The 25,195-nt window shown below is 36.4% G+C and overlaps 1 protein-coding gene across 1 annotated transcript; it reads left to right on the top strand.

Annotated features, from left to right (window-relative positions):
- Positions 1–451: 451 nt before the first annotated feature.
- LOC129247482 (annulin) lies at positions 452–22,568 on the top strand. The gene is made up of 4 exons (XM_054886618.1): positions 452–864; positions 14,110–15,836; positions 16,366–16,599; positions 21,221–22,568. The coding sequence occupies exons 1-4, from the start codon at positions 762–764 to the stop codon at positions 21,440–21,442; spliced, it is 2,286 nt and encodes a 761-aa protein (XP_054742593.1). The 5' UTR covers positions 452–761; the 3' UTR covers positions 21,443–22,568.
- The last annotated feature ends 2,627 nt before the right edge of the window (positions 22,569–25,195 follow it).

Below are 25,195 nucleotides of genomic sequence, written 5' to 3'. Positions count from 1 at the left end.
GGCGCCAGTTCTCTATGAATTTCCCGAATATATTTTAAAAAATTTTTTTTTTCAAAGTAAATTTCCACAATTTAGAAGCGTTATTCGGGCGTTAAACGATTTATGATGGCTTGGCAAACCTTACTGAATAGATGTCAACACAATTTGCCATTCTCAGCTGTCTAACCATAGTTTCGATATTGATAGTTCTCAGGCAGCAACAAAAATGCTGTGATACAATTCTGCATAGCCGATTTATAATGCATTTTTTGTAACGTAATTTTATTAAGCACTGTACTTGAAATTGCATATATAATATTTTGTTTTTGTAATTTACAATATAAACAAACTTGACCATATTTATTGTACTTATACAATTTACAAGACCAAATGCAATAAGTCGCGAAGTACCCTATCGCCCCTATTGTATGCTGATCGCGATCGCGAAGTTCGCACTGTTGTATTGATGAATGAGTAGCGTAGCGCCGCGCCGGTGTTCGTCTCAAGCAAAATTATTCTTCAGTTTATTGATGTTTGCCAACGAGTTAACAAGTTGATTTCGAACGTAAGACGAAAGTAAAAGTCTTGGGTGACAAATACAAACGTAATTTTACGGTTCCGGTTTACTTTGCAAGTAATAAGTAACGCTTTTGATTGTGAAAAAAAAGAGTTTGCAAAAATAGTTAAAGCTACTTAGTGCCAAAAAACAATAAAAAAAATTTCAAAAAATATAAAATATAAAATTTTCTTCTGTGAATTCTTCAACAAAAGCCATTTTGAAAATGAGCACTTGGTATTCAAATATTATGCCCGCCTGGATGAATCGCTGGATAAGTCCATCACGCCCAGTGAATCCTTATCGCGCAATACGCCCGGCGAATGAAAGTAATTTAAAACATTAAACAAATCTCCATAAATTTTGTTATTTTTATTTTGCTTAAAACACATGTGCCATTTTATTATTATAATTTGATTGTTTTGCCAACGAAGAAATTTACCAAGTATGATGACTTCATAGCAACGCTTTGACTTTTCGTTGATTAACCAGATTTACTTGTTTTTTGTTCTGTTTTTTTAATACTCATAGTTTTTGTTTTTGTGTTTTTTAGTGTTCTCTATTCATTTTTTGGCAAACAACAAATGTGCTATCTATTCAATTTGAGTGTTCTTCGTTGGTGCTGGTCGCTCGAGAGATCTATTTTGTTTTTATGAGCTAATTAAATGTGTAGAAGTGTGTGGATTGTGTTTGTGGCTATAATTGAGTGGGTGAATTTGAAAGCCGTACAAGTCCGGAATTTGGCATTTTTAAGTGAGATGACGATTTTGTTTAAAATGTGTCTCTTCATCGATTGAGCTTAAAACCGTATTAGATACTCGTTCAATAATGAAGCACAGCTGATTTCAACAGTGAAATGAGCAGAAAAACCATACACGTCCCCTCACTTGTACGGTTTTTGGCAAGGATGATAGATACCAAGTTTGCTCGTTAGGTATGGTGAAAAAAAATTTGTTTGAAATGAAATGAAAAAAAAAAAAAGCAATAAATGAAATGAAATGAAAAAAAAATTGTTTGAAGGGAACTTTGGATTCTAAGTCATTCGTTTTGTGTTTCACTAAGCTAAAGCTAAAGTTTGTGAAACACAAAGCGAATGACGACGGCGTATCTGTCAAATTCGTTCAGAACCGAATAACGGTCTGCTAGGTAGGACACCTGTAGAAATCTTTTCACATAAGATTTTTGGTATCTTCAACAACAAAATAGTAATTTTGGGAATGTACGATTTTCGAACCCACCGATTCAATTTAAAGGCTATGCTTTTTCTTCATCATGCACTCAGCACTTTTAATGTTTGAGGTCACAGTTAGAAGCTTAAAATCTTGTAAAAATGTTTGTTTTTGTACACACTCCGCAGATTGCCGACTGACTGTTTATTAAAAACACAATTTCGAGTAGTTTTTGTTTTTTCATGGCATCTTTCCCGTTCAACAGCCGTGTAATTTTTCTGAAGTAAAGTGAATAACATTTTTTAATTATCGTAATTTTTCTTATTCATATTAAGCAGCAACGCCAATAAACTGTATGTATTATTCATGGTCTGTAAAGAAAAAAGCAAATATAGTTAACAAATATATTGTCCTCTGAATTAAATTACTCGTACCTTCACGAAAACCGGCAAACCGATTTCGAAAAATTTTCCTGCTCGCACTTTCACCGGCTGCTGCAGCATTTCCATGTAGATTATTAGGTATTTACGCACTTTAGGGGAACACTGTACCCATTCGGCATTGTAAATGGCATTGTTCAAGGCTCCAGTACTCAAGATTATTTCGTTGCCACAATAACACGGGATGAATATTTGCAAAATCATCACAATCACTGCCAAAATTAGTGTGCAAAATTGTGAGGGATTCTCGAAAACGCTAACCTGAAGTAATCCAAAGAAAAAGTTAACAGAAAGCATTTCTCTATAAAGGTTGGATATCCTTAACGACAAATTCACATACCGGAATAGGGTGTAATTTCTTTATTGGGTAAATACTAATCATAAATGTTTAAAATCAGAATTTTGCGCTTTCCTGGTGCAAAAATTGTACAAAACTTTCAATACCTACAGTTTCATTTGAGAAAAAATAGCCATAATTAGAGGTTTGAAAGCTTAGTGAGCCTTGCTTGTGTAAAAATTAAATTTAATGAACAATGTATGAAACTGTAAAATGTGTGAAGCCTTCTATAGTTTGCTACGGGGTGACCCATTAAAATCGCAAATTTGGAAATTTGGCAAAAAATAATGCAATGGTTATTTACAAAGTTCAAGCCTTTTTATTATAATAAAGAGCATAGGCAGCGTAGACTTATTGTGTAGTACTCAAATGACCATCTCGTGACGTAAGTAAAAAAATTTACAATAATATGAAGCCCCACTGCAGTCAAAGCCGTAGACGAATGGGTTGGTGCGTGACTACCATTCGGAATTCACAGAGAGAACGTTGGTTCGAATCTCGGTGAAACACCAAAAAAATTAAGAAAAACATTTGATTGCTGCTACAACAACAACAACAGAAAAACATTTTTCTAATAGCAGCCGCCCCTCGGCAGGCAATGGCAAACCTCCGAGTGTATTTCTGCCATGAAAAACTCCTCATAAAAATATCTGCCGTTCGGAGTCGGCTTGAAACTGTAGGTCCCTCCATTTTGTGGAATAACATCAAGACGCACACCACAAATAGGAGGAGGAGCTCGTCCAAACACCCAAAACGGGTGTATGTGCCAATTACATATATATATATATATACACTGCAGCCAAAATTTAATCATTCAGGCAAAAGGTCATTAATAGTTTACTTTTTTCACAAAACCTTAAAAAAATATACGATGGCATCAAAGCTCATAATCATAGTGGCCATTTAACGTGCATAATTTTAGCAGCCAAATTTTTTTCAAATTCTTAACATTTTGGTAATAAAGGCTCACGATTTTGATGGGTTATTCTTCCGTGTAATTCTTCATGACTTAAACTCTACAGTGAATACACAGATATGTAAGCTACTTCACCTACAGAATCGCCCATCACTTGCGGCTAACTCTCAATGCTAAACTCACAGAAGTCTGCCAAGTCAAAATAAGCACAGTCTTAGCGCACTGAATTCCGTTATAATGCGTACCAGAGGATGAGCGTACACAGACATGTCTTCTGCAGAAGCTGTCTAGATGAAGAACAGGAAGAGACGATTTTGCATATTCTGTCTGCTACTGTTCTACTGTATCCACACGAAAATTTACTCTTTTAGATAAACAATTTATCCACGCAAGATCTTAGCTGGGTAGAAATTAGAGACCTTCTAAATTCTAAACGATTCACATTGGTTTTAAAAGAGATAAGGGCAAGTTCCTTACATGGCATTGCAATGGGCCATGAGCCTGAGTCTGTCCTTAGTGGACCACCGCTACAACCTAACCTAACCTGAATGCAGCAAGTCTGGTGCAAAGAAAACTAGCGTTACACTTCTTCTTCAGGTTCTTGACTCACAATTAGCTTCAGTGTTGCTGTTAACGCTTTTGTGAGTCTTTCAATCAATCGCATTCTATTCTATTCTATTCTATTCTATTCAATATTCTAGGAAGAATAATACTTTGTCCATTCATAACTGAAGGTGGGCGTATTTGAAATAAGCTACATATGTAAGCTCTTAAATCATTTCATTTTATATATTCGAATTTACATCCAGAAAGAATAATAATTTAGGAAGAATAATATTCTCTGTCCGTTCATTACCGAAAATATTTATATGCAAAATACAGGGTGGCTGATGAATTTTGCTACATTAAGAAACTCAAATAACTTTTTTTTTAGTGTATGGAATTCATTTATTTTTTTTTTTTCAAGTTGAAGGTCATTAAATTTTATTAAATGTAGCTTAACTAGTTTTAAAAATAATTGAATTTAAATGCCCCCCATGCTCGTTGACACAAGTGCGGCATCTTAGTAAAAAGTTGTTCATTGCTGCTTTGAGAGTTGCGACAGGAATAGCCGCAATTGTTGCCCGAATGGATTGTTTTAGTTCATCCAAATTTGTTGGCTTTGTTTTATAAACTTCTTGTTTACATAAACCCCACAAGAAAAAGTCAGGTGCAGTAAGGTCAGGCGACCTGGGGGGCCAACGAAATTCGGAGTTTCTTGAAATCAGTTTATTGGGAAATTTTCGTCGCAACTCTGTCATAACAGTCTGGGCTATGTGAGACGTTGCCCCATCTTGTTGAAACCACACAGAGTTGAAAGGAATTCTCTTTCGGCGTAGTTCTGGATAGAAAAATTCTTTCAGCATTTTCAAATAACGGTCTCCAGTAACCGTAACGGTGTGACCATTTTCTTCAAAAAAATAAGGCCCGACAATACAGCGTGAAGAAACCGCACACCACACTGTCACACGAAGAGGATGCAATTCCGTCTCGTGGAGTATCTGTGGGTTAGAAGTACTCCATATTCGACAATTTTGTTTGTTCACATTGCCGTTTAAATCGAAATGGGCCTCATCAGACAGGAAAAGGCAGTTTAAAATGTTTTGGTCTTCTTCCACCATTTGCAGGATCTTCTGGCAAAATTCCAAGCGAATCGGCAAGTCTGCTGCATTCAGTTTGTTAACCATTTGAATTTTGTAGGGAAATAAGTCTAAATCTTTGTGCATTATTGTTTGCAAAGACTGTCGGCTGACACCAAGTTGAGCAGATAAGCTTCTTGTTGAAACCCTTGGATTGCTTTGTATAGCTGCAGCTACAGCAGCGATCGTTTCCTCCGTCCGAACTGGTTACTGGTGGGTTTCGATGATAAGGCCTTCTTGCGACTGTTCCTTGCTCAGCAAAATTATTCACCAGTCTCATTATAGTCCATCTGCTCGGGGGATCGCCGCCAAACATCCGCCTGTACTCTCTCTGTACCAAAACTACGGACTCCAGTGCGTGATAGCGGCGGACTATCCAAATTCTTGTTTGCGTGTCCCAGTTATCCATTTTAATAAATTTTAAAGATCAATCTGCAAATTAAAACAAAAATGGAACAGATAACTTAAAAAGAAAAAAAGTTATTCAATTTTTTTTGGTAGGGGCTTTCATCAGCCACCCTGTACTTAAGCTATCCGGCCGCCCTTAAATCAATTCATTTTATTTATTTGCATTTACATGCATTGACATCCGTGTAATTCATTTCATGCATTCATTTAATTTCATATGACTGGTACTCACTAGTACCCAGAAGCATAGAATAACTGCATGTAGTAGCTATATACCTTCTGAGTGATACTTTACACCCATTTTTTGTTTATATTTCTCAAAGAAATTTTTTTATAAGCCAGTTTAAATGAGCTAAATTTTCAAACTGAAATTATCCCTACTATATTTGACATTTAAAACAACTAAGTTTAGGTGGAAGGATCAAATTGAAGATGGCTGGGCTTCTCTTGGTTTAAGCAACTGGAAAAGGCGTGCGAAAAGCAGAGACACCTGGCATGACATTATTCGGAAGGCTGTAACTGAGTAAGGGGTTATTACACCCAATTAAGGAAGGAAGTTTAGCTGCAGCTGGGCATGGTCTAGAAGCAACTTACGATTCAATTTGTGCTTTTTCTTTTGTTGGCTCCTCAAATACCAAATCATCTGCAGAAGAAAACTTGCAATAGTATATCTCCAACTGTGGTGAAGATAGATTCTAAAGTAGGAAACCAAATCAAAACTCTCCAGTAAAAGTCGTTCAGTCTTTATGAACATTATGGTCAATCATGCAATAAATTTATGAGTACTATTTTTTCGTTTTCGTTTTTCTAATAGTGTGGGTATTTCTGCCATGAAAAAGCTCTTTATAAAAAATAGCTGCTGTTCGGAGTGGGCTTAAAACTGTAGGTCCCTCCATTTGTGGTACAACATCAAGACGTACAACAGAAATAGCAAGAGGAGCTTGGCCAAACACCCAAACTACTTTATTTTGCCTCCGTAATTCTCAAAACACTTAGGAAATTTTGTCCGCTTAATGGTATGCTCATGCAGATTTTAAGAGAACTCTCACTACAGCCCAGGATCCATGTTTTGCACCCCAATAAATAAATGAGGCGTTAGAAGTGTCATGGTTTAAAATAATTATCAAGATTCGCAGCCAATTTGCGAGTCATGAAGCTAAAAAAAATACACAAAAAAATACATTTTGGAGCTAACTATCCCCACACTAAATTCAATTGCGATTTGATTTTTTTTTTTGTTTTTTTTTTATGAGTATTTACCTTTTGCAATCGGTAGGCGCTAAAACATAACACAAATGAGGAGCACATTATCTGTATAAGAAACGGGTAGGAGACAAAAGTCTCACAATCTGCTGAAAGCCTTGCAAATGAGAAATAGATCCGTAAAACATTAATAACATTATACAAAACTAAATTTCCAAAAAGTTGTTTTTCAAAGTCTTCCAAACTTACTTCTTCATTTTATCATGTAATTTTGCTATGCCCACAAATTCTTCCAGGAATCTGGTTTCATTGAATTCACTTAATTGATGCAGCGTTTGTTTTTGTTTTCCCATTTCCACCAACCGTCCACCAATCATTTTATAGCACAACGACAAATGCAAAAGCATATAACATTGAATCATGTCCAGTCCACAATTTGAGAAGCAAGTCAACGGCATTGCCAGTAATTCATAAAAGTATGCATACCAATAGCCGTGCGGATTACGCCACTCAAATGGTGGCGCATAAGGAAATGGCAATTCATAATTCTTAGAGAAGAGTACCCCAATGAAGGCGATTGTGACCAGTGTAATACTCATAGCAAAATACATGAAAGCGATCCAACGATAATATCCATGTATGCGGGACCAAAGATGACGTTCCTCATCCGTGCGCAAACGGAATAGTTCATCATTGGCCAGTGTGTGAAAAAAGTTCACAAACAATTTCGAATTGATCCAAACATTGGCCACCTTAGCCAACAGCGCCAATTCCGTTAACGACATATACATTATGTAAGTGAACTTCTCCAAGTCGGATGCCTGTACCACATCCACCCACATCATCACCGTGTACGAAAAGGTGAATGAGAAATGTAAAACATATGAATATGCAGCATAAAACGATTGCCACGGAGAGTTCAAACGCCACAAGCCTATAAATTGTAAAACGGTTATGACGCGTCGTGCGCCTTTTATGTTGTCAAACTCCATTTTTTGTTCGTGCCTGATTTTGTTGTTGCTGATGTAATTGTTTATGTGTACAAATTTTTCTCTTTGCGGGGAATTTATTCTGCTAAGTCTGCGCTCAAGTGTTAAACAGTCGGCTGTGCTGATTGGTTCACTCTGCACGAGGGATTTCCTTTGCGTCTCTTTTATAATTGATTAGGCGGCTTGCGTATATTTTTTAAGGTGCTTTGTGAAATAGCACATAAAATTGCATTGTGTGTATTTGCATTTGTGGGATGGGAATGTGTATAAGTATGTGTATGTAATTAGTTCCAAAATTGTTAACAAAACTTTTCGTAAGAAAGTTTTTAATTTAATTAGCTGCTTAATATTAACGGAACGCCTTCTTAATAAGACTTTGCATGTAAATTGCAACTGCTAGCAAATCCAGGGCGTAATCGATTAACAAATAATAAGAACCCAATAATTTTAAACGCATGTTTGCGTGCAGGTGTCTTTAAATAATATTCAGACTCACTTGAAATAGGTGAGCGCCAAATATTTTTTAATAATTAAAGTAGGCATGCAATCGATAAGAAGGGTATTCAACGCCTCTTTTGCGAATATTATACTGTAAATAAAAGGTGGGACATTAACTGGTTTCCTTCTAAATCAAAAGTTTTTTCTGAAACTAATCGCTATTTTGCGCTCTAAAAGTGGGAGAAAGTAAGTAACATAGAAATATTGAAGGCATAAAATAATATCAAAGCTAAAATCAGTGAATTCAGTAAAATTCTAAAACGTACGTAATAAATACAATGGTACGCTGTATTATAAAATATAAAAAAAAACCCTCTAGCTTTTTTATTGAACTCTTTGCAAATACTAGGTAGCTTGCAGCTAAACGCCAAACCCTTATTTATGTTTGTCAAACTTTTAAATATATTTTATTTTATTTCTAAGCCTAAGTCTAAAAAATTTAAAATTATAGCCTAGGTAAAAGCTATGGCTGCTTTGACCTAAACCTTCAGGTTGGTATATTTCCCCAATTAAATTACATGTTTTTTGACAGGCATTTCTGGTGTTGTTTGTGGTAACCAAAACGAAAATTTGAGCCGACTTGCAGCGTTTATTTATTTGTTTGAGTGTCGCATCCGATGTCGTGTATGCAAAATGTTAATTTGCACATATGTTTACAGTTTTATGTTGGCACCCGAGTTACCTTCTGTTACTCTAACAGCTATGTTATTTCTCTTTACCAGTTCAGCTCTCCTTTAGTTTTAAACTAATATTGTAATTTAGTCTTAAGATTCTCGAAAAATAAACCAAGACCTGCATTCTCTATTCACATTTCCGGGCTGTTAAATGTGAAGTAGCGAGTATAACACAAATAAACGAATTGCCATTCAGTGGCACTTGCTTATAATTCGATTTAGTACAAATACCAGAAACGAAATGTTATCCTGATTGTAAGGTTCATACAGCACTTTTGTTACCACTCGTATCAATCAATTCTAAAAAATACCAAAAGTAAATATTTTATCATTTATGATTAAAAATTATAATAGCAGATCGAATTTACATTAAGCGTGTTAAAAACACAGCGTATATTGGTATAAAATAGTGCCTGATGTGAAATGGTAGCAACTCTGTAACTTTTGTCAAAAATACCTCCATTTTCGCGCAGAATATCTCAAAAGTCTTCTTTCTTAGTATGCCAATGTTACAAAAAAACCTAGTTTGATCGATTTTTTGAATTTAGGCCCATTGATTCCTGCCCCTGTTCTACCATTTTCCAATTTGGATCCATCAGTAAACCATAGCTGAGAGCCAGGTTTGAAAGTGATAGAATTAGTTCTCCAGTATGTGCGTTCATTAATTACAACTTGGAAGTTCCTGAAGAGTATTGGTTTGGGTGATAGTATATCATCCCTATGAAGAATGGGACTATGTAGGAAATCTTCTAAGATCTTTAAATGTCCTTTCATATCCCCACTTTTAAGTTCAGATATACCTTTTAATCTTAAGGCACTCGAGCGAGCTTCCCTTTCAATCAAGATTGGAAGCGGTGGTATGTTCAGGAGCACACCCAATGCATCAGTAGGACATGTTTTCATAGCCCCTGTATTACCAACACATATCAGGCGATGCAGTTTATTTAATTCGTTTACTGCTTTTCTTTGCTTGACCTTGGGCCACCATGCTAAGGATGCATAAGTGGCTATGGGTTTCACAACTGTGGTGAATGTCCAGAAGGTCATTCCAGGGCTTAGTTCTCATGTCTTTCCAAAAAGCCTTGTGCAGGCAAAGAATGCCCTTGTGGCGTTTAAGGTAAGCGTTTTGTCACGACTGACGCCAAGATAGTTCGCTTTTGTCGAGAGTTGAAGTGTTGTTCCATTAAGGATCGGACATTTGAGATTTATGCTCCTTCTCCTAGTAAACGGTACAAGTGCTGTTTTGGATGGGTTAATGGAGAGCCCTTTTTCCGTGCACCATTTGTTTATTATTGTAAGGGCTTGCTGCATGCGATCCGAAATGGTTTCCTCATGCCAGCCTAATACATAAACTACTAGCGTAACCCTGAGTGTGTAATCCTAGTTTATTCAGTTTGTGGAGAAGTTCATCTATGACTAGAGTCCACAAAAGAGGAGAAAGCACGCCAACTTGAGGGCAACCTCTTGTGGCCTTAATAGATCTGATTGTTCCTCCAAGTTCGGTGCTGATCGTCCTAGATTTCAGCATGAATATTATCCATCTAGTGATGGGTTCAGGTACCTCCTTTAGATATAGCCCATTACAGATTGCCTCATAGAAAGTGTTATCAAAAGCTCCTGATATGTCAATAAATGCACATAGAGCTATCTGTTTGGACTCAATAACCTTTTCAACAACTGTTACCAGGCTGTGTATTGCAGTCTCAGTGGATTTTCCCTGTTGATAGACAAATTGAAGTCGATGCAGTGGGAAGTTAGCTAAATTGTTTTCCCTAATATACTGATCAACTATCTTTTCCATTATTTTAAGGAAAAATGAGCTGAGACTAATTGGTCTGTATGATTTAGGCAATTGTTCGGGTTTTTTCCCTACCTTTGGAATAAATACAACCTTAACCTCAGCCCATTTTGTAGGTAAATATCCTAGCAGTAAGCTTGCTTTGTATAGTCTGGTCCAATTAAGGATAATATGGTGTGCACCCTGCTATAAAAGACAGGGGAATATCCCAACAGGTCCAGGAAATTTGTATGGGCTGAATGTTGATATCGCCCATTGTACCCGCTTTTCATGGAATAGCTTGTTTGCTAGTTTTAAGTTCTCAGCACTCGCAGATGTAGTAGTTTCTGCCAGCACAGAGATCTCGTCTAGCACAAGTGATCCAAGGAAGTGAGTGCCCAGCAAAAGTTAACTGGTTTCCTCTGGATTCCTTGTGTAGCTTCCGTCTGGCTTTTTCAGGGTACTAATAACATTTGAGTGATGTTTAAGTAGGGCTTTTTGGATACAAATAGCATTCGGAAGACTACAAATCTTTTCACAATGATTCCTCCAAGTAGCCCTTTTAGATTTCCTCAATTCTTTGTTGTATATAGTTGGTTAGGGCTGTTGAGTAGGAGGACCAATCCCCCTTTACTTTAGTTCTATTCCATAAAGTTCTTGTTTCTTTACGCAGGTCGGAAAGTGTACTATTCCACCAAGGAACATTTCTTTGTGGCTTTTTCTATCTATAAATCTATATCTATAATTCAACATCTAAACACTGTTTGTAGCTATGCAACAAAATCAGGGATACATCTACTGATTCCTTCGTTCCCACAACAGCCATTTATTGGTATTTTACACTCGTATAGATTATTATCACTTTCCAGTTGGACATTTCGATTAATAGTGAAAGTAATTTTCACGGCCTCATAAGCGACATAAAAATCCAAGTCAAAAGTTAAATTAATTACATTTCGAATAGTACAATAAACAACAACAAATATGTATGTATGCACCATATATACTTATTTAAACATATTTAAGTATTTTCATATTTGCATGCGTTTCAGGGCGAAGCGCCTACGTTTGCACACTTTAAGTAATTGATTTATGAGATCATCTCTAAGCACAAAGTAAACTTAGAAACTATGAATAGCAGGAAAATATTCAATTTGTTTTTCGCGATCGTCACTGTGTTTATTTGAGTTTTTATATATTTGCTCAGTATTTTATTTTTACACCCTACATGTTTTCTATCATTTCCTTATGAGGATAGACATATTTGCATAGGTATGTGTAAACAGACAGAATACACCAGCTGCATGTGTTGCTCTTTAGTAAACAGTCAAGTTAATTGCAGTCATTGCACTATAAATACTCTACTTTCATGGCATTAAACTACTACGAAACTACTACTATAAATTTCGAATAACAATTATCGGTAGGTGTCTAAGCTAGAAGTTCGATTCGAATAGTCGATTTCCACTAAAAACTCAACTGCAGTTAGCAGATCTGTTAAGTTTATCAAATATCAAACATTTCCCCTGTGATAGAATTTAATTAAACGAGCTGTTTTTTTTTTTTTTAATTTGAGGCTGTTTTCAACTTTATATACAATGTAAAGATTCATATTTTTGGTTTGCAATTCGCTATGAAAATTTTAAAAATAAAAACAGATGTTCTTATATCGTGTCCGTAACTTTTTCCAATTTTATATATGTAAAGATTCATATTTTTGGTTTGCAATTCGCTTTGAAAATTTTAAAAATTAAAACAGATGTTCTTATATCGTGGCCGTAACTTTCTCCAATTTTCGAATGTAAAAGTCGTCCAAACACACTCCTATGCGTACCATAATGGATAAATCCGAGTCAACATAGGCACTATTGAATGTTCGTTCCAGCGACAATGAGACCAAGCACCGATCAAAGTATCGAATTGCAGCCGTTAGCGCTTCAATCGAAATTAGCCATATCTATCAATAACACAGAAATTGGCAATCTGTCTGTTCACATTGTGATGAATTCTGCTTTCAAATATTGGCCTACACCCTTACAAAATCAAATTAATTTAAGAACTGAATCTTTTGTAAAGCACTTTGCCAATTTTAGACTTGGCTCAATTCAGGCAGGTCGTTTTCCTGCTACTAGAAGTGACTTCAGAGTTACTTGACTTGCACTCCCCAAGTAGCACTAAAGCGCTGTTTTGATACCATTATGAGACCTGCAACAGGCATAGGTATATCTACAGCCAACCAGAGCCGTTGAAGTAATGGAGAAGATTGTTGGCGTTAATGCAGGCGCACTTCCCCAGGCTGTCGAAAAAGGAGCACCCAGTGTAGCACCCAATCTAGCTGCCTATCACGGACATTTACAGAGAAAGTACTCAACAGTCTCCTTCTCTACTCTACAAAAATTACCAGTTCAGTGCCAATCTGTAAACCGTTCTAAGTTATCAGCCAATCAGAAGATAGCAAACAATGAACCGATGTCAGAGAACGGCTTGCAGAGAAAAACTTGCATAATTCACCGAAAGCTTTAAGGATTTCCCCACGCGGCATTGCAATGGGGTATATGTAAGCCTCAGGGTGTTCCACCGGACAACCGCTTCAACCAAGGCGGATTTATTACAAGTGATGGCATCCGCACAACTGATTTTTTTGCCGTAGATATGAATAATGTCGAAATTATTTGCTTTTTTTTACATCTGTGTGTTTACTTTGCCATTTGTGTACATTGAGAATGTAAAGTGATGATTTAAATAATATCTAAAGTGAAATATTACAAAAAATCATGAAAGCGTATTGCGTTTGAAAAAAGTTAAGCGGGGTAAAGGGCCTTTTTTGGCGTTCCCGGAGGGGAACCGAAGTAGTAACAGTGGAGAAGAGCAGGCTGATTTTGATTTTGAGGGGAACTCACTAAGCTAAAGCTAAATTTTGTGACGCACAAAATGAATGATGTCGGCATATCTGTCAAATTCGCTCAGAGCCGAGTAACGGTCTGCTAGGTAGTACACCTCTAAAAATCTTTTCACCATGGATTTTAACGTGATGGAGGTCATGTGAAATGCACGTATGGTTTTACTTCTATGCGGATGCAAATAAATTCACCTTGGCTTCAACGTAACCTAACCAAGAGGGTCGAAAAAAATTTCCGAAACAAAAAAAATTGAACTTGAAAAATTAAAATTAAAAAATTAGTATAAGGTTGTGTAGGGTATAAAAGTTTCAGCTAGAAACGACTGCTTGGCGCCATTTTGATGCTTTAATACAAAATAAATTTTACTTGAAATTTGTGCGTTAAATAGTTTTGCAGCACAAGCGAACCAATATAAATTAAAATATTTATGAACATCTGTATGTAAAAAAGCAATAACATCAAATGACAGATTATTTCATTAAGCTTGTGGTTATTAATTATATATTTTTTTTATGTTTCGCTTTTACTTTCGTATTTTCGTATATTTCACTAAAAGCTCACTCAACACACACTTTCGATTTCAGACGCTCCCGAAGCTGATGCCATACTCACAGTACAGAATGCCGACCTCTGCCTGGCAGAGAACAATGACGAACACAAAACAGATCATTTCTTTGCCGCCAAAGAATCTTTAATTGTGCGACGCGGTGATCCATTTCGTTTGCGCATTCAATTCAATCGGTCATTCAATCCTACACGCGATGCAATCAGTTTCATATTCACGGTTGCTGATGAGCAAAAACCCACTCCTGGCCACGGCACATTGGTGGGACTGGTGCCACGCGATGGTATTGATTACCTCGGTGATCCGCTTGAGTGGGCTGCGGGCATTGAGTCGCACGAAGACACCGTACTTACGGTGCTCATCAAACCTGCCGTCACTTGTCCGGTAACCGAATGGAAATTGGATATCGATACGAAAATGCTAAACAATGGCTCAAAGACCTTCTCCATACCAGTACCCATCTATATACTCTTCAATCCGTGGTGCCCGGATGATCAGGTCTATATGGCCGATCACGATCAACGCAAAGAATATGTCATGCACGACACGACACTCATCTGGCGCGGCTCGTATAATCGTATGCGTCCTTCAGTATGGAAATTGGGCCAATTCGAACGTCACGTGTTGGAGTGTTCGATAAAATTGATTGGCACAGTTGGACGCATACCTGCAGCCTTTCGCGGTGATCCGGTGCGTGTGGCACGTGCGCTCTCGGCTGCCGTTAATTCAGTGGACGATGATGGTCTGATACTTGGCAATTGGAGTGAAGACTTTTCGGGCGGCACTGCGCCGACGAAATGGATTGGTTCCACTGAAATATTGCAACAGTTCTATAAAACGCAGAAACCGGTGAAATATGGGCAATGTTGGAATTTCTCAGGAGCCCTCACAACCATTGCACGCACACTCGGCATACCATCGCGTATTGTTACTTGTTACTCGGCGGCACACGATACACAGGGTTCGCTTACGGTGGACATATTTATTGATCAGTCCAATAAGAAGTTGGATGCGGAAACCACGGACTCAATATGGAATTATCACGTTTGGAATGAAGTGTGGATGCAACGTCCAGATTTAGGTATTGGACCATATGGCGCATACGGCGGTTGGCAGGCAGTGGATGCTACGCCGCAAGAGCCTTCCGACAGTATGTACCGCGTGGGGCCAGCGTCTGTGGTGGCGGTGAAGAATGGTGAAATACTGCGGCCGTTCGACTGCGGATTCGTCTATTCGGAAGTGAATGCAGACAAAGTATATTGGCGTTACAACGGACCATATCAGCCCATTAAGTTGTTGCGTAAGGACACATTGGCAATTGGACATTTGATCAGCACAAAGGCGGTGCTGAAATGGGAACGCGAAGACATTACACATACATACAAATATGAGGAGAAGACTGACGAAGAGCGGAATACTATGTTGAAGGCCTTGAAACAATCGCGTAACGCATTCAGTCGGTACTACTTGAACGACAGTTTCAATGAGGTGGAATTTGAGATGTCGTTGAAGGATGACATCAAGATCGGCGAGAGCTTTGCGGTAATTGTTAGAATTACCAACAAATCCAAGAAAAATACGCATGTAGCAAGTGGACAATTGAATTGCGACTCAGTGTTGTACACGGGCGTCAATGGCGAGGAGGTTAAGTCGATGCCGTTCGAGGTAGAATTGAAGCCAGAATTATCTGAATTTGTGCGCATGGAAGTGCAATTTGAAGAATACTTTAAGAAACTAGCTTCGCAGGTGAGTCAATTGAATATACAGAAATGAGAGATTCAAAGTGGGTACCCCTACGTTAGGGCAACTACTGCGAATCTGCATTCAATTTTTTTAGAAATTTAAGGTCTTCATAACATAACATAGCATAACTAATTTTTTTTAATAATATAAGAAAATTTTTTTTTTAAATGCCCATAACTTAATGCCATTTTTGACTAAGTTATGGGCATTTAAAAAAAAAAATTTCTTATATTATTAAAAAAAAATCGATTTTGAACCGAAAAACAAAATTGCCGATAAAGCTTGAAAAAAAATTTTTTCGGGCGAACAAAAAAATACGTGTCTCATTATTTTGACCAGAGAGCAACATATTTGAGTAACATCGAAATCGAAGAACATGTCCCGAATAGCCCGGTTGAATTGAAATGGAAAGCATCTACTATTTTTAAAGCTCGATACCATAAAAAACCTTCACTTAAAAATCAACTGTCATTCTGAGATATCATAAAAATGTTGATACCTCCATTTGAATTCTGTATTATGCTCATTTCAGGCAGCCTTCAACATTTCCTGTGCCGCTAAGGTAAGGGGTACCGAATATGAATACTACGCACAAGATGACTTCCGAGTACGCAAACCGGATATTAAATTTACATTCCAAGGAAAAATTGTGTCGCAACAGCCAGTTGATGTGATTGTGAGGCTAACAAATCCTCTGCCCATACCACTTAGAAAGGGTATGTTCTACATCGAAGGACCCGGTATTGAGAAGGCATTGAGATTTAAGGTGAGTAACAAAACCAAAGTGTTTATAGTTGTAATATGTAATTCCCCTATAAAACGGTGGATTGGTTCCGCGTTGTATAAAAACGTACGCCTTGTTGGAGTATTCTCGCATAACTCCCCTATTTGGCCCCATATAACGCGTTATAGAAATGATTTACATTATTTACATTTGCTGTTGATTTCTTAACGTTATTTAGCTGATTCAAAATATGATTTTTTTGTTGCAGAGAAAAATCTATAATAAATTTCCCTTTTAACTTAGGTCGTATTTTCTTTTCACTCGTAATGACTGAAAAATAAATATTTTATTTAAAAGAAATATTTATAAAAATAAGAATTTTTTACCTCTCAGTACTTGTATTATATTTACATACATATACATATGTATAATCAATACTCTTACACTTCAAAAACTATGAGCACAATATAAATTGAATTATGAGCTCTGCATATAATTCACAGTACAGAAATATGGGAGAAATACCGCTTAATACTATATGAGGGGAAATACCACGTTATACGGGGGACATAAAATTGTGTAATACGAAATCGCTTTATAAAAGTACCGCGTTATGGAGGGGATTACTGTGACATATAGTGACATTACAAAATGGACCTCATACGCTTAATCCAGCTACCCTGGAGCTTCTACCCCGTTAATAGTTTTTATAAGACTTGTTGTTAATACTTTATTGCCTCCATGGACAAAAAACATATTGAGAGAGATGGGTATGGGAGATATTCAATTTCCTCTCATGATATTAGTGCGAAAATGGCTGAAGCCACCATTTTCTAACATTCAGAATTCATTGATGTATAACCCAGCTCCCTAATAAGACGGTCGTCATTGTGTCTACGCCACCGTAAATAACTGAATTTATACAAGGAGGAGCAAAATTAATCACCCTATCTTCGTCTTCTTAATTCGCGCTCATCGTTCCATCGTCTGCGATATTCGCCATTGCCAAACACTCCAAATGCTGTTTCATCGGATGTTGTCATCGTCCAAGCTTCTGCGCCATACGTTAGGACGGGCATGATGAGAACCTTGTAGAGTGTTAGTTTTGTTCGTCGAGAGAGGACTTTACTACTCAGTCACCTACTTAGTGCAAAGTAGCACTTGTTGAGATTCTCCGTTGGATTTCAAGGGTGACATTTTTATCGGTGCTGGTTCCTAGATAAACGCGAAAGGCTTCCAATCGGCAGCCATACTTTCATCCGCTCTTTGCCGCCATTTTTGAATCTCAAAATTCTTCTTTCTAAGTTTAACAATGTTAAGAAAATGTAGTTTGCTTTAAAATGTTTAGCTAGCACAATAGACCCGGCGGCGCAAAATCAAACACCCTATCGGATGATCTATAATTTTAGGTAATGGCGTGGTACATCAAACATATTTGACACTCGTAAACTAGACAGCTACAGTAGTATACAAGTACAATCAGACAAGAAATGGAGCGCGTAACTTAACGTTTCGACACTAAATTTTTGATGACTCTCAATGGTCAATTTCAATGAAAGAGACTGCAAATTGAACGAAGCTGACAATTCACGCTATGAAATACACCAGTGTGTTGGTTTTAACTGATACGGCGGGGACTTGTATGATTTTCGGCACTGTAATCATTTTCCCCGTCTTTGTTCGTTGACAATGCATTCAATCTGCAGATTGAGAATTTTTATCCAGAGTTAATTTGTATTTTTTGTTGATCCATTTTTAAGTTTCTTTAAGGGGTTACATACGTCCAGCAGCGCCTAAAATGCGTTAAAAGAAAAGCTGTATTTAGAATGGATAACAATAGAAATAAACATAAAAATTGTATTCATTGTTTATTAGTACTTATACTTCATAAAAAATGTATTTTAATTTTTCTTTACAAAAATTAATATATAAAAAATCACGTGACAATGAAGAAAAACGTTGCTCCACGGTCTGCATCATTTCTCTTTGAAATGTTGATGGATCTGTAAAAAGTAAAAAATTCTTGTAAAATAAAACTGTAGTTATAGTCTGTCGAGCCAAATTTTTGAATTTCAAAAAATTTTGCAATTTACGGCATTTTAAAGTAAAGTATGCGTTTCACGTCATAAATCTCACACTTTAATTATGTTTATAAAATTCTTTAATAAAAATATTAAAAATCCGGCTCGACATACTATAGAGAAAACACTTTCGAATCGAGTTATCATGCAAACCGTGCCGGAAAAAGAAGTTTCGAGAAAAACGAGTTTAAACTTTCAAGTGCAAACGAAGTACAGCTACCTGTGCGAATCAAACTCTTATCGGCCAGTTCCATTTTCAACTATAACTAAGGGGATTTTGTACGGTATCCGGTCATTTTCCCGAATCGAATTTCCCGAATGCCGCTGGCCCGAATATCTAAAATTCCGAATAACAAAAATCCCGAATGCCATTTTCCCGAATGCCAGTTTCCCGAATGGCTATGTCCCCGAAAAATAAAATTTTTTTTTTATTAGTAACTAGCAAACCCGGCCCGCTTCGCTGGGCAAATACACGGCGGGTCCACGTTTTGGCATATATTTCCAGACCCTAGTCATCAATAGGTATGAAAATTACCCCCTATTAAAGCACTTATCAACAGCTTTCATTTGATATCCATATTATACATACACATTCTAGGGTCCACGTTTTGGTCTCTATCTCGAGATCCTAGTCAGGGAGCGGATGGAAATACTCTGAACTAAAGCCTTCACCAACAGCTTCCATTTGATACCCATATTGTACATACACATCCGAAGGTTACCCGGGTCAACGTTTTGACCTATATCTCGAGACCGTATCTACCAATAGGTATCCAAACTATACGGAAACCATCTTCAATACCTCCTTAACAATGTGTGTAAGTTTGGTTTAATTCGGTGCAAAGACACGGCGGGTCCACGTTTTGGCATATATTTCGAGACCTTAGTGATCAATAGGTATGAAAATGACCCCGTATTAAAGTACTTATCAACAGCTTTCATTTGATACCCATATCGTACATACACATCCGAAGGTTACCCGGGTCAACGTTTTGACCTATATCTCGAGACCGTATCTACCAATAGGTATCCAAATTATACGGAAACCATCTTCAATACCTCCTTAACAATGTGTGTAAGTTTGGTTTAATTCGGTGCAAAGACACGGCGGGTCCACGTTTTGGCATATATTTCGAGACCTTAGTGATCAATAGGTATGAAAATGACCCCGTATTAAAGTACTTATCAACAGCTTTCATTTGATACCCATATTGTACATACACATCCGAAGGTTACCCGGGTCAACGTTTTGACCTATATCTCGAGACCGTATCTACCAATAGGTATCCAAACTATACGGAAACAATCTTCAATACCTCCTTAACAATGTGTGTAAGTTTGGTTTAATTCGGTGCAAAGACACGGCGGGTCCACGTTTTGGCATATATTTCGAGACCTTAGTGATCAATAGGTATGAAAATGACCCCGTATTAAAGTACTTATCAACAGCTTTCATTTGATACCCATATTGTACATACACAACCAAAGGTTACCCGGGTCCACGTTTTGACCATTTTCCCGGCAATTATTCGAATTTTTCTCACCTTTTAAACCTTCCCTAGACCTCCACGAATAATTCAAGACCAAGATAAGATAAATCCGTTCAGCCGTTCTCGAGTTTTAAGCGAATATAGGGACAGATTTTCACATTTACTATATATATATAGATAAAGGATTTACTGCAATAAATTTTTGTAAAAGTGAACATATACATACATATTTGTAAACCAATTAGACCACAATATTATAAGAAATTGCTTTTAAATAGTCCAATACTCTGTTTTCTCTTCTATAATTATCGTAGGAAGCTGTGATCGCTTGGATTCTGCTTTGAAGCTGATACCATTTCTTCTTTGGTGCAGCTCTTACCGATCTCCCTAAACTTAACTCCGCAATAGCACACTCTGTATCGGCTTGCTCTTTTTGTATTTCTGTCAGAAGGGAGTACAAATCTGGGTGGTGTTTTCCCACTACTATCGCGAATCGGTTATGCCACCCCTCGCTGACGTTGTTCGTTCTGCAAGCTCCTTGGAGAGCAGCTTCATGTTGATTCCACAATTCGATTGGATATTGAGGCAAAATCTGTCTTCTACGGCCTCTTGCTGGTCGTCCTAGAACGTAATTTTCAGCAAAATAATCGAGGACAGGACGAAGTTCATCTGGTGAATTAATTAAAAGCAACTGAAAACTAGGCTTAACGTCATCTGGGGGAACATAAGCCAAAGACAACATCATGTGCACACTTTACCATACCATTTATGCGTCAATTATTTAAAAATATTCGGTAAATTAGTTATTCGGGAAATTGGTTTTCGGGAAAATGGATTCGGGAAACTGGCATTCGGGAAAATGGCATTCGGGATTTTGGTTAATCGGAATTTTAGACATTCGGGCCAGCGGCATTCGGGAAATTAGATTCGGGAAAATGACCGGGAATCAATCTGTAAAAAAAAATCGATTTTTTGAAAATTCTGGACGTATGTAACCCCTTAAATGCCAGCGAAAAAAAAATCTGCTTTTTAATTTAATTCAATCAACTTTGTACTTACATATAATTTTAATTTTTTTTTATTCCATTCCAGATCGCCGAGATCCCAGTCGGTGGCACAGCTGCCTCGACTTTCAAATATGTTCCCCCCTATGCGGGACGTGGTACACTTCTTGCCAAGTTCAATTGCAAGGAACTCGATGATGTGGACGGGTACATGCATTATGAGATTGAGCCAAGACCGGAGGATATTATTAACAATGGCACAAATCGATCGCACAACATCATACGACGCAGAACCGATGTTATAGCATGAAAAGGGTTTTATCGGGAAACATTTAGCCACATTAAATATAGAAATGTATCAATATATATGTAAATAAGGACATAGGAAAACACACATTAGTTTTTTACAAAGATACAGAAATCTCTCAAGTTGCTCATAACAAATATTTTTAAAGTCCACTTTGTGTGAAGGGGTTAGGTGGGTTTGAAAATTTCAAAAAATCGAATTTTGTTTTTTTGTCTGATTAAATAGTACAGTATGTTTAAAATACTCTCCTAAAATTTTAAGTCAATCCGAGTAAAATTCTAAGAGATAGACCCTTCAGAAGTTCCGCCCATTAGGCCACGTCAGTTGAGCGCTTCGCTCGTATACGTGTTTATCTCAAAACTCCACTCGAAAAGCTATGAAGCGATTTAGTTCAAATTTTGTACAAATCTTTGAAATAACATTATCTAGTTATTGAACGAAGGATTTTTTTTTTGTTAATTACAACAATTTTTTTTTAGCCAATGTATGTCGAAAATTTCACTAAAAAATGTGTTTTTTGGTTCAAAGCCTGTCATAAATTCAAATTTTGATTTTTTTTCCTTCGTACAACAACGAGATTTATCCATGTACTAACGAAATCCGTTTGGTTTTCTGATTTTAGATGAACCAATAATGAGCTATGCTGTCCACGGCAAGAGCATTTTTTTTTTGAGACGTCAAGGAAGATGAGGTACCAACGGCTGAGTTTTCGAAATTTTTAAATAAAAATTTCACAAAATACTGTTTATATATGTATCTTAGATACAGTGAATTGCTTAAATAAAATATATGATTTTATATACTAAAAAAAAATAGTCAAAATCTTCTTTTTTTCAACCTCTGAAACCCACCTAACCCCTGAAGTTTCATATGTACTTTACAGTAACTCCATTTTCTATAGCAACAAAAACAAACGCCAAACATACTTGCTGAAATATTATGCCAATACATACATATGTACATGTAATCTTCTCGATGGTGTGCTGATTATATATCATATTTATTATAGTAATTTATATTCAAAGTAATCAAAGTGCCTTTTGTATAATTTTAGTTGTATTTTTAATATATAAGCATAAAAATTATAGAAAAAAAAATAACGTAGCTAATAAAATATAAACGAATCGATCGAATTGCGTTGAAATTTTCATGTTATAGGTATGTCAAGGATAGCTTATCAGTTTATTTGGACTCGATAGATGGCGCTGGAGTCGAAATATATATAAAAGTCGTAATTATATTCCGATATGGCGCAGCCCTCGACAAAACACCTCAACATTTTTGCCAGTTTTGACTATTTCTCTTCTTTCTTTTTTGACTATTAGCTATTTTTCCATAAAAATAGAGGGTCTTTCGAAAGTGACGCCTAGATGTCAGTATTAAATAATTCCTGGATGGTAACTTTTTTATGTCATCTTTAACATTTTTTAGGTGCACAGATGTAAAATTTTGCACAATAGAAAAACGCATTAAAAATATAGAAACTTATTATGAAAATGGTCGGTCTTTAAGAACAACCTATCGAAAAAAAACGGGTTTTTTTTTTGGTGGAAATAATGATCAGAATGAGTCGACGATTCAAAGGTTGGTGAGAAGATTTCAAGTAACTGATTCTGTCGATGATAATATAGAAAAAGGAGGTAGACCAGAAAACGAGAGGTTCTGCTGAGAATATTGCTGCAGTAGCGGAAAACGTTCAACATCGATAGCTTGACGTTATCAACAATTAGGCATTCATGAAGTGAATGTTTGACGGATTTTACCTAGAGACGTGCTTGTGGTGGACATTTAAATGATGAAATTTTTCACATATAATTGTTAAGAGTCATATTTTGAAAAAAATTAGGGAAACCGGAAAGAATCAAATTTTTACATGTGTCATTAAGGGGTTAGGGGTAGTCAGAATTTTAAAAGATTGGATTTTTTTGCATTTTCTTAAAGTATAATGTCTTAAAAATATTGTGTGAAAATTTGAAGTGAATCCAACAAATACTTTTCGAGTTATTCAACAATTAATGAAGGGCGCTCGGACAAAAACACACAAAAACAAAATCTTTAAATGCGTTTTTCTCAAACCTATTTTTTTTTTAATTGTTGAGATCACTATAACTTAAAAACCGCTTGATAGATTTCAATAACATTTATACTGATTTTGAAAAACATAAAAAACTCGAGAGTGATCAAAGGATTTTGTTGTTCTTTTTTTTTTCAAAAATATCAATTTGTTTCAAACAATTAATAGTCGGTTTTTTTCGAAAATCTGAAAAATATTTCCTGAGGCCGCCATATTGTTAACTTTGAAAGAAATAGCTTCGATCAGGCTCAAGATTATCTATTAATAAAACAAATTTCTCTTGCCCGATCGAGTTTAGATGAATCTCCAAGGACTTGTGATGATCACCGCAAGCGTCTTCTGGAGAAACGGGCTTCACACAAATAGCGATAACTTTTACAATTATTAATTTGTTTTCTGAAATTTTGCTAAAGTCGAGTCGAAACACGATGTATTAATGCTATGTTTTTATTTTTATAAAAAAAAATTATTGAAAACCATCATTTTTTCTGGCCCCTGACTACCCCTAACCCCTTAAAACAACATCTGGTGCGTCTTTTGAAATACCCTTTTTCTCCCATTGTCTATTAAAAGCCATACAAATCGTAATCTCAAATTTTATACTAGAATTATAAAAATTCAATGAATTTTCCCCAAAATTTTAAGCTTTTTCTTCAGAATTTTTGGAAAAACATTTCGTACGCAATTTCATATCCCATTAAATTCTAGTACAACAAAGTGTCAATTTAACCTTCAGTTGGGCACCCGGGTCTTGCCAGACTGGCTTTTTCATTTCTAACATATTTCCATTATAGCTAACTACTTAAGCATCCAGGTAGCTTCCCAAAATTTAATTTTCTATCGATTTATGGGCGCCGGTAACGCTTTAAAATAGATCCTCATACAGGACGAAAAAGGCGCCAAACCGGGGAGCCCAACTGAAGGTTTTAAAAAAGGTGTCCAACGAAGTTGCTAAAAAGTCCCATTGATTTTTTTCTATTTTTTTCCTTGCTAGTGCTGGGCATTTTCTTCAATTAAGAAAAATCTGCATTTATTGGACTAGAATGGAAATATTTCTAAAAATTGTATTTATGGTTCGATTTAGTTCGGGATTTGAGTTGGGTGTCTATGAAATAATGTTTTGCAGAAAATTAACTAACTAATTGGCAATCGAGTCCAGAAATTAAAATAAATATTTGAACCACTGCGATCGCCAGAAAGCCATAAATTAATGCATTTCTATGAAAACTCCGCGTTATAAAAAACTTTCCTTTCATCGTTCTTTATATGGCGACTGCTCGCGAGTGGAAATCTTAAAAATTTATTTATTTTTACAGAAGATTGAAAAACAATCAAAATCATGTTTTATTTTAAGCACATGGATATACAGAAAATACCACAAAAAGAACAGCACTAGCTCATGGCCATCAGCCGAGGTGGAAAAAGAAGAAATATAGTGTATCTGGCATTCCATGCCGGGTATTTCTTATTATTGAATTTTTATTTTTATTTTTTATTTAATTTACTTTTAAGTGGGTTTATTTTTTTACAGTAGTCAGATACCTTTTTTATTTTATTCCATTTTATGGGTCTATTCATGAATCAAATAATGGTAACAATTGTTACAATTGGTGGTCATTATCCAAAAACCTTGCAATGTAGGGGAAAGTAAGAGAGCAAAATGGCATTTCATTTTGAGGGGA

The sequence above is a fragment of the Anastrepha obliqua genome, chromosome 5, assembly GCF_027943255.1.
Source record: "Anastrepha obliqua isolate idAnaObli1 chromosome 5, idAnaObli1_1.0, whole genome shotgun sequence".
In the NCBI taxonomy this organism is placed as follows: domain Eukaryota; kingdom Metazoa; phylum Arthropoda; class Insecta; order Diptera; family Tephritidae; genus Anastrepha; species Anastrepha obliqua.
This window is presented reverse-complemented; position numbering and strand designations above follow the sequence as displayed.